The following is a 13,734-nucleotide window of genomic DNA, read 5'->3' as shown; positions in this document are numbered from 1 at the left end:
ATTTTGAACCATGCAGTGTTGCCCTGCTCTGTTCTGACTACTGCCTCTTGGTGCAAGTATAGGTTTCGTTGTGTTGATTTTGTTAGATACTGCTAAGTCAGCTCCAACTCAAAGCAATCCTATGAACTCATAGCGACAGAAAGAGACCGAGACTGATTCTATATGCTGGCCTAACAGTCTCTGCTGAGCTTAAACTCATGATTGCAGCCACAGCATCAACTCATCCTATTCCAAACTATCTTGTCCTTCACTGATTCACCACCACTTTTCAAAGTATTATGTCCTTCTTCCATAACTGGCCCGTTTTGACACATGCCCAAAGTATGGAAAATGAAGTCTCGTCATCTTTGCCTCTAAGGAACATTCTGGCCACACTTCTTTAAAGATCGTGTGCTTATATACAGGATGTGAAGTCTCTTATGTTTATATCAGCAATATGTTTTCTAAAAAGCTGAGACATTTAAATGTATTGTGAGGTTTCTCTAAACATGGAGACAGGCTTTCTAGATTTCTGTAAAGCTGAATTTCTAGAAATTGTTCAGGAACACCTGGGCATGACCCCTGAGTGAGCTTGTGATTGGGCTGACTCTGAATTTAATTTAAAAATCAAGACACCTAATGTTTGTAAACATTTTTCAGACAGGATCATGAGTGTGCGCTGTCCTGGAATGGTGATGTAATCATGAGTACAAAGGGTGTAGCAATTTGGTAAGAAATCACATTCTCTCTCAACTTTGTAAATGCAAATAAAATTCTACCTCTTTTCTGCTTCCCGTGCTAGTTAGTAATTAGGAATCAAGAAAAATTCTACCTCGAAGATAATCTACCTCCAACTAGACAGTCCATCTAATTTTGCTTTGTTGATCTGTTAATTTCTATTAACTTTTCTATCCTTATCTAAGAAGTTCTGAAATTTAGAGCATGATGTTTATCTTTTTGTGTGTGGTTCCCCCCCCCCCGGTTGCTCATATTCAAACCACAGCTGAAAACTATTCTCTTTATATGAGCTTGGGAAATTTAGGAAGTTATAAATAAGAGGCAGTTAATAAATAAACATAACAAATATATATTAATGCTCCATAAATTGTAAAAATTCTGCTTTCTCCATATTTATGAGGACTACATTGGAGAAGCATATATATCAGTAATACATATAATCTCTACTACCAGAACATTTAATTATAGTCATATGAAACCTATACTCCGAGCAAGAAGCTGCTATATGAACAGAGAAATAGAACACTACATGGTTTAAAATCAGAAAAGATATGTGTCAGAAATGTATCCTTTCTCCATACCCATTCAATCTGTATGCAGAACAAATCATTCAATAAACTGGACTATAGGAAGAAAAATGTGGCATCAGGATTGGAGGAAGATTCATGAACAACCTCCATTATCCTTACTTGGTGGAAGAGAGGAGGGCTTGAGATGGTTACTGAAGAAGATCAAAGACCTTCAATATGAGCTACTTCTTAACATCAAGAGAGCAAAATATCTCCACCATAGAACAAATAATTAAAACTATGATAGGGAAGAAATAGAAACTGTCAATGGCTTTATCTTGTTTTGATCCATGGTCAATACCTTTGGCACCAGTAGTCAGGAAAACAAAAGATGTATTTTCTTTGGGACAGTCTGATATCAGAGACCTTCAAAGTGATGAACAGTAAAAATATCAGTTAGAAGATTAAAGTGATTCAGGCCATGATCTTTTTTAATCCCTTGGAATGCATCTAAGAGCTGGACAATGAATAACAATGACAGAAAAAGAATTGATGCCTTTGAGTTGTCATCCTGGAGAAGAGTGTTGACTATCCCATGGTATGCAAAAAGCACAGAGAAGTATGTCTTGAAAAGGTGTAGTCAAGATACTCCATAGTGGCAACCATAGTGAAACTTCATCTGATATATATACTGGACATATTGTTAGAAGGGGCTAAAAGACAACATGCTTGGGAAAGTAGAGAGTCACTGAAGGAGAGGAACACTCCCAACAAAATGAATTGACACAGTGACTGTAGTACTAGGCTCAAGTGTGTCAGAGATGATGAGATTGGCACAGGATATCAGATACAATGTTCTTAGAGTTGCTACGAGACGAGTCATAGTAGCTTCAGAGTACTTACCAACATGCTTGTGTATACAGCATGTTTATATTAACATGCATGATTATAGGTTATTTTTGAATTTTTAAATGTCCTTGCTAGTCTATTGGAGATGAAGGACACTGCTAGGGCATGATTGACATCCTTGGTTTTAAATATTATAAAACTTTATTAATATGTCTGAGCACATGTATATAGTGGAGCTCTGAGGAGGTAGTCTGCAGCGAGTTGTGCTGCTAACCCAAAGGTAGTACTTCTTTTGTGATTGGAATCCACCAGCAGCTTTGCTGGAGAAAGACAGGCAACCCCCTCCAAAGCAATTTCTTTCTTCAGCAACCTAATGAAAGGTTAACAACTATTAGTTCTATCTCAATCAATGGCTATGAAGAATTGTGCTGAGACATGCATATAAGAAATGTAGAAGTGGGTTTTCCTCCAAAAATCAGGTCTATAATATAGTCATTGTGATAAAAATTAGAACATTTGTTTATCTTGGAAAAATGGAGCATTCTTATTTAAAATAAGGGGGTTTTGTGTATCCGGCAATCAAGAACAACCAACGGACTTGGTATGGAGGAAGTTAGCCGTCCTAGGGAACAACATGAGGTGAACTCTGGCCACAGTTGCCTGAAATCCAATAGACACAAAGGGCAGGTGTAATTCGACTTAAACATTAAACACACTAAGGTAAAAAGTAATAGTAACTAGAAAGAAAGAAAAGGATATACTTCCAATGAACTTTACATAAGTCATGGGTAGATTAAAAATCCTGGAAATAAAAATTCAAATGTTCATAAAGCTAGAATTGTGATCTCTCTCTCTCAACCAATCGATAATTTTTAAATGACTGAGGGTGCATCTGTAATTGTTTTATTGACAGTGAACTCAGTGGGAGCTCTGATGTCCTAGTGAGTAGAAGATTTTATTCATTTGAATTTTATTGGTTTGAATCCACCAGCACTCCATGGGAGAAAAAAAAAAACATTAAAGAAATAGACAATCTCCTTCTGTGCAATATATAGTCTCTGAAAATCTGCTGGAGGATCAACAATAAGTCAATTCTGACTTGTTTGGAAATGACTGACTGATTGACAATAGGTAAAGTCCCTATATGGGTACATTTTTATACATTTGAGTTTTTCTAAAATTGATTTAAATTCTTTCTTTAGGATTGGGATATGTTAGTGCTCATATTTATCCACCTGCATGGTCAACTCAGATGTTGATGGTATGAATTAATGACTGAATGAGGGCTTTCTCAATTCCCAGAAGAAAATTCAGGATGATAAAAACACTTCCTAGGGGAACTCTGGTGGCCTAGTTGTAAAAGGCAGCACTGCAATCCCGAACGTGGTTTGAATCCACTAGCTGCTCCTTGGAGAAAGATGAACAATTCCTCTTGTGAGATTAACTGCCTCTGAAAACCTGCTGGAGGGTGAACTATGGGGTCAGGTCTGACTTGATGACACATAACAACAGTAGAAACTTAATTATTAAATATCTAGGAAATAGTACATTTCAAAGGGAAAAGGCATATATAAGTAAATAATTTATATGCTTAAATCTAGAAAGTAACAGTTTGTCTTTCATAAGTTAGTACTACCTCCTCTAGGATGTTGGATTGTTCTATACATAGTATGTTTTGTAGTCATTGCTTAATGTCATTTTCCTTAATACTCTCAAGAAAGAATAAGTGAAATAGGAAATGTGTTTTGCTCATTTTTGTGTCTATAATGCTTGACACACACCATCTTTAATAGATATTTAAGAGATAAATGAGTAGGTATGATTTTTACTAAGATACTTATCGATGGAGACAATTGACTGGACAAATTAACTCCAAAAGACTTTTTTAAAGCGTTAAAAAGCAACGATTGCAGTTTGAGTCCTAAGTTACACCTGACTCCAGCTGTGATATTTTAATTGCCTCACATACATATGAAAGTGGTGAATGCATAACGAAGACTCAAGAATAATTGATGCATTTTAATTATGGTGTTAGTGAAGAATATGGAATATATCATATCTGTTGTGGAAGTTTAGCCAGAATGCTCCCTAGAAGCAAGGTTGGCGTGACTTTGTCTCAAGAACTTTGGACATGCTACCAAAAGGGAACAGACATTGTAGAAGGACATCATGTTCAGTAAATCAAGGGTTGGGGTGGAGGGGAAGGGACAATCATTAATGAGATGCACTGAGACAGTGGCTGCAACAATGGACTGTATAGCAGTAATGTGAGAATAGTACAGGACCGGATAGTATTTAATTCTGTTGTACACAGTCTTGTTATGAATTGGCATCTACTTGACAGCACCTAATCGTACATCCACTCAAATAACTAAAACCCCATTCATCCACAAGTATAGAACGTTCTAAAAACCGATATAATTATCTACCCATTTGCTAAATTCAAACACTTAAGAATCATCTTAAATATTTTCTTCTCCTGCTTATATCTTTTTCCCTCTCTGCCTCCAACCCCATTATTCATTATCTAGTCAATCAACAGGTCCTGTGGCTCTCCATTAGATATATTCTGCATCTGATAAGTTTCATCATTTCTCCCTATATCGTGAAAGACCCTAACAATTATTTTGTTACTATTGATTGCCATCAGGTTGAGCATGACTCATAGCGACCCTGTGAACAAAAGACCTGAAGCCTTTTTATAACTATCATTGTTTCTCAAAGTTCATAGAATTTCCAGAGGCATGTTATTTAGGAAGTAGATGCCACTCCTGCTTGCAAACCTGTCTTAAATCGGGACCTCTACAAAACACTGTTCAAAATGGGTAATCATTATGCCATTTGACACTTTTAGTATCCTTCTAATGAGTTTCTCAACTTCATAGAACAATAGGATAGAGTTTTTTTGAGGCCCACTGAAGTCTGTTATTAGTTTCAATTTAGACTTAAAAGCCAATTATTATTCTGTGACCTTTAAAGATCTATTTAGTGACCTCCATCAAACACTTCACCTTTATCTCCTACTGCCTGCCACTCCTTCTTCACATCCAGAACCTGAGCCTTCTGTTTGTAACTGGAGGAAACAATGCTTATTTCCCTGCTCATGGCCATTGTATTTGCTTTTCTCTTGTAATACTCTTCTCTATGATCTCATTGTATCAGGTGACCACTCATTACATGATTCTCTCTTTACAAAATGGCTTCTTTAAAGTGGCATTTATACCACAGCCATCCTTTTGCTTTGTAGACCTTTCCTCAGATTGTTTTATTTCTTGCTACTTTGTTTAACGTTTGTCTTCTCTATTAGAAATAGTTTGGAGTCTTATCTTTCTTTTTTTTATTGTGAAAATTTTTTCTTTTTAAATTTTTGTTAAAATTTTATTTTATTAATTTTAATGAACATTCACAAATTTTGGATTTTCATTCATTCATTGTTGTACTTTTTTCTTTACCCCTTCCCCTCAGTTTGCTCCTGTCTTTGAAAAGCAAAAGATAAGCTTCTTAATTGTATACCAATGAAGAAGTTTTATCTGTCTTGATTGCTGCTATTCCCTTAGTAATTTGAAGGGAATTGCTCACTAAATATTTGTAGAATAATTCAGGGCTAATCCAGAATGAGAAGTGTGCTAGTTTTACAAGATATATATAGATAGAGATAGAGATAGATAGATATGTACACACACACACACACACACGTGTGTGTGTGTGTGTGTGTGTGTATGGAGTTGTTTTGCTAGGTTCATATACTAAATGCATTGAGATCATCAACACATGCTTCATTGTTTATTCAAAAGTCTATAAGAAAACAAACCAAACAAAAATATTATTTCAAACAACTCAGACAGGAACATAATTAGTATCTCATGGGGAAAAAATACTATCATTAACTATTTGAGGAAAAACATTTTGTTCCATTAAGAATCTATCGGAAAAAAACTCATTCAATATTATTGGATATAAAATCATGTTTATGGTACCTTTGGGTATTAGAGAGATGAGAAACAAGTCATCCGTAAGATTTTTATGCCATTACATGTAATATATTGCTTTAGGATATTGCTTAATTACTGTAATGAACATTATTTGTGTACTGACCTTTTTATCCCTCCAAATGTTTGTGCATGACCTAAGAATTTTCCAAAGTCAATATGAAACATGTGGCCTGATTTTGTCAGCATAATATTGTCATTGTGACGATCACAGACTCCCAGGATAAAAGTGACCACACACCAGCCAGCACAGGAATAGAAAAAGTTGTTCAATGCCTAAGCATTTGAAAAAACATAACAACACAAAAACACAAATGAGAAAAATAAATGTGCATCACAGGTAATAGTAAAAATTTTAAAAAGAAAATATAGATAAATGTTTCCACTAAAACTGAGGGACATAAGTTTCTTATTCGAATGGAGCTAATTTTCATGGTATACGAGAGATGATTTCTAGCACAGCTTTAATTTTGCCTGAAATATATACAATACTGAATGAACTTTTTTCCAAAGCAAAGGAGAAAAAATAAGACCCAATTTTATCTTCATATAAAATCTGAAATATTTTATTGTTAGCTACGAAATCAATCTTGGTATAAAAAGGCTGTATGGATATATAGATGATATTTAATGTTTATTGCTGCAAACAAAATTTAAGTGATAACAAAAATAGTTTTCTACTATACAAATCAGTAAAATACTTTTTTTGGGTAAAATCAGGTTACCGCTAAGAGAAATTATGTTTTTTGTTTATTTAATGAACAAAGGCTTCTTGCCAAAAGCAGTATTCTTTGTCCACAAAATCTCTTCCATTCAAGTTGGTCTCCAGTTAATGATGAGTTCATTGTTGGCTCAAGATTATAGGTCTTATAGAATGGCTGGCTTCTACTAGTTAATATCCCATTAAAACAGCATCATTATCAACTAGGCTGATGACTGAGTAAGTTAGAATTCAATGTATATTTAATTTATTTTTCCATAAATCAGAATAGCTAATAAACTAGATCATTTTCTTATTAAAGTACATTACTTAAAATTAGAGACAGAAAGACAAACCTTTTCATAGTCTGCCCTTAAAGGGTTGTGCTGAGTGAACCACTTTTTGATTGTATTTTCTTTCAGTGGTCCTATAAGTCCAGAGTGACGGTGGATCTTTGCTAGAGTTACAGCATCAGGCACCATCTGCACCAATCCTGTTTGTTAAAAAAAGATTAAGATGTCAGGTCTGGGGTTTTTTTTTCGATGGAGGATGAATATTTAGGAAACATACCTTAATTTACATACCTTAATTTCACATGCAAGCAAGATTCTACTGAAGATTATCCAAAAACAACTAAAACAGCTCATCAGCAGAGAACTTCCAGAAGTGCCGTCTGGGTTTAGAAGGGGTCGTGGTACTAGGGATATTGTAGCTAATTTTAGATGTATCTTAGCTGAAAGCAGGGAATACCGAAGGAATGTATATCTGTGTTCCAATGACTATGCAAAGGCGTTTGACAGTGTGGATCATAACAAACTGTGGCTGACTCTGAGTAAAATAAGAATCCCAGAACACTTGAGAAACCTATACTGGGATCAAGAGGCAGTTTTCAGAACAGAGCAAGGAAACAATGCATGGTTCAAAATTGGGAAGGGCATATGCCAGGGATGCGTCCTATCTCCATACCTTTTCAACCTGTATGCAGAGAGATTATCCAGGAGGCTGGGCTCTATGAGGAGAAATGTGGGTTCAAGATTGGTGGAAGATCTATTAACAATCAGCGTTATGCAGATGACACAACCCTGCTTGCTGAAAATGAAGAGGACCTGAAGCACCTGCTGCAGAGGGTCAAGGACTGCAGCCTTCAATATGGATTGAGGCTCAATGTCAAGAAGACAAAGTTTCTCACCACTGGGCCAATTGGCAGCATCAGGATGGATGGTAAAGAGATTGAGATTGTTCACAGCTTCAGTTTGCTTGGCTCCACAGTTAACACTCTTGGCACCAGTAGCCAGGAAATTAGAAGACATATTGCCCTGGGAAAGCCTGCTGTTAAGGACCTCTCCAAATTACTGAAGAGCAATGGTGTCTCTTTGGAGACTAAGGCACATCTGATACAGGCCATGGTCTTTGCTATCACTTGTTATGCATCAAGAGTTGGACAATGACTAAGGAGGATAGAAGGAGAATTGATGCCTTTGAGCTGTGGTATTGGAGAAGAGTATTGATGGTACCATGGACTGCTAGAAAAACAATCAGATTCATCCTAGAAAGGGTCAAACCAGGCTGCTCCTTGGAGGCATGGATTCTGAGGCTCCGTCTAACATACTTTGGACATGTTGCAAGGGGGGACAGTTCCTTGGAGAGGGACATCATGCTTGGGAGGGTGGAGGGACAGCGCAGAAGGGGAGGCCCCCTATGAGGTGGATTGATTTAGTGACTGGGGTAATTGGGATGGGTGTATCAGAGATGGTGCAATTGGCACAGGACAGAGTTTAGGAATGTTATACATAGAGTCGTTATGAGCCGCAAGGCAGATAACAACAACATCAACAACAACAACAACCTTAACTTATGTAAAACAGTCCCTAATCAAAGGGACTTTCTATTAATTCTTCCTAACTCCTGGATAGCAATGAGGCTACTGGTTGTATTTTGATCAGATTTATTAGAAGTGGCTTAATCCATAGTGATTTTTATCACTAATCCAAATAAAATCTACAAATGGCTATATGAGAGAAAGATAGGTAATCTCTTCCTGCCATATATTCCAGCCTCAGAAACCCAATGGAGACTCACTATGAAGTCATGACTGACCACTCTAGCTAGTTTCTGGCTCAGGAGAACTCAGGGTCAGAATTGTGGATTAATAGATGGCTGGTAAATTAATTTACAGTTTAAGGATGGAAATTCCCGGTTTTACAACAGACATCAAGGAGCTCTGGTGGTTGAGTAGATAAGTAATTATGCTGCCAACCCCCAAAAACAGGTATTTCAAATCCACCAGCTGTTTTTAAGATGAAAAATGAGCAGTCCTTCCTGTGTCTCTGAACAGGGAATTGGTTGAGATACCAAAATTGAATATTTCAGTGTGACTAGAAAAACATTTAAATTAAACAACAACAAATGAACCAAGCATGATCATGGCAAACAAAACACTTCTATGTGATGTGTTTGTCCAGTTGCAGCTGATTTACCTTAACCTCTGTGACACTCATATGGTAGTCCAATTGTGACAATTATGTTTCTACACTGCTGCATGGGAAAGAAAGCTAATACCCATAGAGATAAATGCTGGGCATATCAATATAAAGATTCTTCTTCTATTGTCTCCACTGTAATCTTTTATGGAAGTGGAATACCTCATCATTCTCCTAGCAGCTGGTGGAAGTACTGGTGGCTTAGTCTAAAGGGACTTACATAGTTAATCTAAAATTTGCAGCTCTTTGAGGATTCAAATCCATCAGAGGCTCTGTGGGAGAAAGATGGGAAATACTTTCTCCTGGGATTTATGGCCTTGAAAACTCACTGGAGGGTAGGCTAGGAGTCTATTTTTATTTAAACTTGAGTTTTAGTTTTTTTTAGCAGCTAGTGAGTATCATTGGAAGGAGGAGTGGCATCCACTTCCATAATAGCTTGCCTCCAGAAACCCTATGAACCTGGAGAGAGGATGAAAGGCACCCAAGTGTTGAGGACTCTCCTTCATTGGTCGCTATGAGTCACCTGCGACTCGAAGGCACTTAACAACAACAACAACAACAGTGAGTCTCAACCACAAACTGAGCAGCAGCAGAAAGATGAGCAATCTCCTTCCATTATGACATACAGCCTCAGAAATCTGACAGAGGGCTGCTATGAGTTAGAATAAACTCAATAGCAATGAGTTAGATATTTTGTTATCCTTTAATTTTTTTTAAGGAATAATTACCTTCTACTTGATTCTTGAGTGTTTACTACTCCCTCACATCTGACCTTATAAAAAACTAAGACTTAGATTTTTGTGATTTTAAAATAGTATGTTGTAGCAATATCAGTTACTTTTCAAGCCACATTTGTCTTTGTTTTTGGTTAATTCTCAAGCCATTTATTGTAAACTTGCATTTCTGACTACCCAGAAAACCTTGATCCTAATTTACCACAATAATATAGGTTGAAATCCACCCATTAATTAAAATAATAAATCATTTTTATACATTTTTGAGTTGGTGTGCATTATATACATTTTGAATACTTCTAACACAATTCTGTTTGCCTTAGGTAATACGTATGGTGCCATTATTATAATAGTCTAGCACATTATGCACATAAAAAAACTACTTGAGGATCTTATTAAAATGCAGGTTCTGATTCAGTAAAGCTGGGAGGAGCCTTTTTATATTTGCTAATAATTGAGTCCCTCCAGTAGGAAAACTGACTTAATATTGCCCAATTATATCCAGGATAGGGTCCAGTTTTATGTAACTCTTCTATTACCCCAGATGATTTTTATGTTCATCAATGTTGATTGAATGACTATTGATAAAACATATAATAAAGAATTTTCTCAGTCTATTCCAGAGCTGAGGCCATCACACACAAATAGTCCTGAAAATAACCAATAGTATATTCATGAAGCAATGGAAACTACTTAGCTATTGGACAATTTCCTGAAAAGTAGCAACTATTTGTCTCATTTTAATATTCTCCATCTTACTTTGTGACATCTTTCCATGAAACACAATTTTAGAAATGATCCCTGAACTCCTAAGAACCAGCATTTGACTTAATCTCTATTTTTCTTAAAGAAATAATTTGCTACTATTATGTCCTTTGATATAATTACAGAAAATTATTGGAAGATAATGAGGCAAAATAAATTCTCTGTTTCATTATATATGCAATGATATGGAAGTCTATACTTATTTTTTTAATAATGCCTAACTTTAAGAGTTATATTTTATCATTATGAGCTGAGAAATGAGTGGAAGCAAAGAATATCTTTGGGGTCAGTGATTTATTCAATTTCAAAAGAAAAGTCGATCTATTTGACATCAAAAAGCTCAGTTTAACTTACCTAGTTTTACAATTTCAGTGTTTTAGGTTAAGCAAAATATAGGTCAATCACATGAGAAAATGGAGGATGAAACTCTAGAAATAACAATCTCCATGGTATCAAAAATTACTTTATAGGAAAACGAGCTTTAGAAAGGGTCAGAATTGGGACATGTGGAGTGCAAGCAAGAGCTCTTTTATCAGAATCAAAGTAATTGCAAGGTTGGCTTGTAATGCAGTCATCGGGAAATATTAAGGAGCAGGTAAAGATAACTCAGAGGTATTTCCATGCTAAATTTCTAAAATCTCAAGCCAGGCTGAGACTAACTGGGTCCTGAGCCTATAGGTAGGAACATAGAAACTGGGGAATAGAAATTCTTTTGTGATGGTAGATTTAAACTGTAATTATTTTTGAATGTTAAAAAAATTGCCTAATTTGAAACTGTTTTATAGTTTCATATCTTTAGTTAGAACACATTTTTGCCATAACATAAATCAGTTAATTCAACAATAGCCCAAATAGCCATGACAACACATAAGTAGGATAGTGTAAAATTTTTTTTGTTTCTTCCGTTAACTGTGATTTTAATAGAGTACAAATTGTATTTTTTTATGTTTTGGCAATAATTTAGATGGGCCATTGATATTATTTTCATCAAGATCATAAATAAATGCATCTACACTTTCACAGTTATTTCCTGACTTTCATTAAGAAAATAAAGAGCTGAGTTAGGTGAAAAAGTTGTCACATATGATATCAATGACTGCTGGCGTGTCTTTCATAGAAGTTATTTTGAAATGAAACAGAGTTTTATAATGTTTTTCCAAAATTTCAGAATTATTACAAGTATTTGAAAATTTTATATTAATAAATACAATTGTATTTTAATGGATAGATTTTTTTATCATTATCTTACCAGAAAAGGAGAAAATTTAAAAAAAAATAGAAATGTAACTGATGCTTAAAAAGGGATATTTGAACTCCTAGTTCATAAGGAGTTGTGTTGCTAACCCAAAGTCACAACTTGCTGGAGCTTTGAATCCCCAGAATCTTCTCTAGAGAAAAGATGGGAAGATTCAGGACACAGCCTGCTTGCCTGCATGGAGGGTAGTTTCTCAGGAATCCCTACACCATGCAGGTGTACAAGTGACTACAAATCCCAGAAGTCAATGGGTCAAGGAAAACAACATATACCAAATGTATAGGATTTATTAACCTCCCCCGGAAAACTCATGTAGCATTGAGGATTAAGTTACTTTGGGGAACAAACTGCTGTCTGGCCTGACCACATGTATACCCTTAACTCAGGCAACAGGGAGGTCCTGAGCATCTTGATGGAGGTGAGAAGCCACTTCCAGAAGGGAACAACAGGCTTCCTCATTCAGGTACTCTGGGGAACAAAGTGCTGTCAAAAATGAAGCACAAATATATAGGTGCTTCTCAAAACATTGTTGTGGACCAACACAAACATTTGAGAGCCACAGGAACAGCGAGCATCAAAAGATGTGCAGTGAGCTGCAGCAGGGAGCAGGGAGCCACAGTGAGACCCACTAGTTAGGAGCAAGCAAGACAGTGAGTAATTGAGGGAGGTAACTAGGAGGGATCACAGGTAATTGCGGGACCAATTGTGGGACCACATCACCTTAAGCAGAAGGGGCTGTGACATATGGAGCTCAACTGGGTTGGCAGATACCGTTCTAGAGGGGAAAACCAAGCCTTCCTGCTTTTCCATTCAGTTCCCCCCAGCATACCAACCCACGTGCATCTGTGTGCTTGTCTCCCCTCCCCACCAACGTGTGCATCCATGCATTTGCTTGTGTGCCTGTCCAAACTTCTCCTGGAGCAGTGAAGTCAAATCAAGAACTGGGTATCACCTCAGACATAAAAAACTCTACCACATCAATTTCCCAAAAGAAGCAGGGTACCTCACTTGTCACACAAGCCCAAAACAAGATATTATCCCCCCCCCAAAAAAAATGACACAGTAGCAAAAGATTTCCTGAAGCCAGAAAGTCTGATGGAACTTTCTGACACAGAATTTAAAAGAACAATGATTGAATATTTTCAATGAGTGAAAAGCAAACTTGAAGAATTACAGGACACTACAAGCAAAAATCAGGAGGAGCTTAAAAAAAAATCCAAAATAATGCAGATAAAACAAACAAGAAATTAGAAGCACTGGAAAAACAAGAAACCAGATCTAAATTATGAGGTCCAAGGTTTCAAATGTTGTCAACATGATGCAGGGACACCTGAACAGAGTTGAAGAGGTGCAATAAAGAATCAGTGAAACAGAAGATAGAATTGTCACCATAGATCTGCTAGAGCAGAATCAAAAAAGAAGGAAACCTAAGAATAATGTGATACACCATTAAGAGAAATGACATGTGCATCATCGAAATCCCAGAATAGGAAGAAGCAAGTAAAGGCACTGAAAAAGCTGTGGAAGAATTACTAGAAGAAAAGTACCCAGGCATAACGAAGAATGAGAGACTATATATCCAAGAAGCTGAGCAAATACCATATAGAATAGGCCCCAAAAGAAAAACACAAAATCATATTATAGCTCCAGGAGTTGATGGCATACCAATTGACATATTTCAACAAACAGACACTGTCCTGGATGTGCTCACTAAGTTGTGCCAAGAAATTTGGAGG

General features: G+C 36.4%; 1 protein-coding gene across 1 annotated transcript in view; it reads right to left on the bottom strand.

Moving 5' to 3' along the window:
• The window catches only part of PIK3C2G (phosphatidylinositol-4-phosphate 3-kinase, catalytic subunit type 2 gamma), a 576,625-nt gene that overhangs the window by 217,505 nt on the left and 345,386 nt on the right, over positions 1–13,734 (bottom strand). Inside the window, exons 22-23 of the mRNA XM_006888484.1 lie at positions 7,121–7,257; positions 6,171–6,340 (exon numbers count right to left, since the gene is read on the bottom strand). Coding sequence (XP_006888546.1) covers positions 6,171–6,340; positions 7,121–7,257 — 307 coding nt within the window. The remainder of the gene's footprint in view (positions 1–6,170; positions 6,341–7,120; positions 7,258–13,734) is intronic.

The sequence above is a fragment of the Elephantulus edwardii genome, unplaced genomic scaffold (assembly GCF_000299155.1).
Source record: "Elephantulus edwardii isolate Elephantulus edwardi_28Jun2011 unplaced genomic scaffold, EleEdw1.0 scaffold00067, whole genome shotgun sequence".
In the NCBI taxonomy this organism is placed as follows: domain Eukaryota; kingdom Metazoa; phylum Chordata; class Mammalia; order Macroscelidea; family Macroscelididae; genus Elephantulus; species Elephantulus edwardii.
This window is presented reverse-complemented; position numbering and strand designations above follow the sequence as displayed.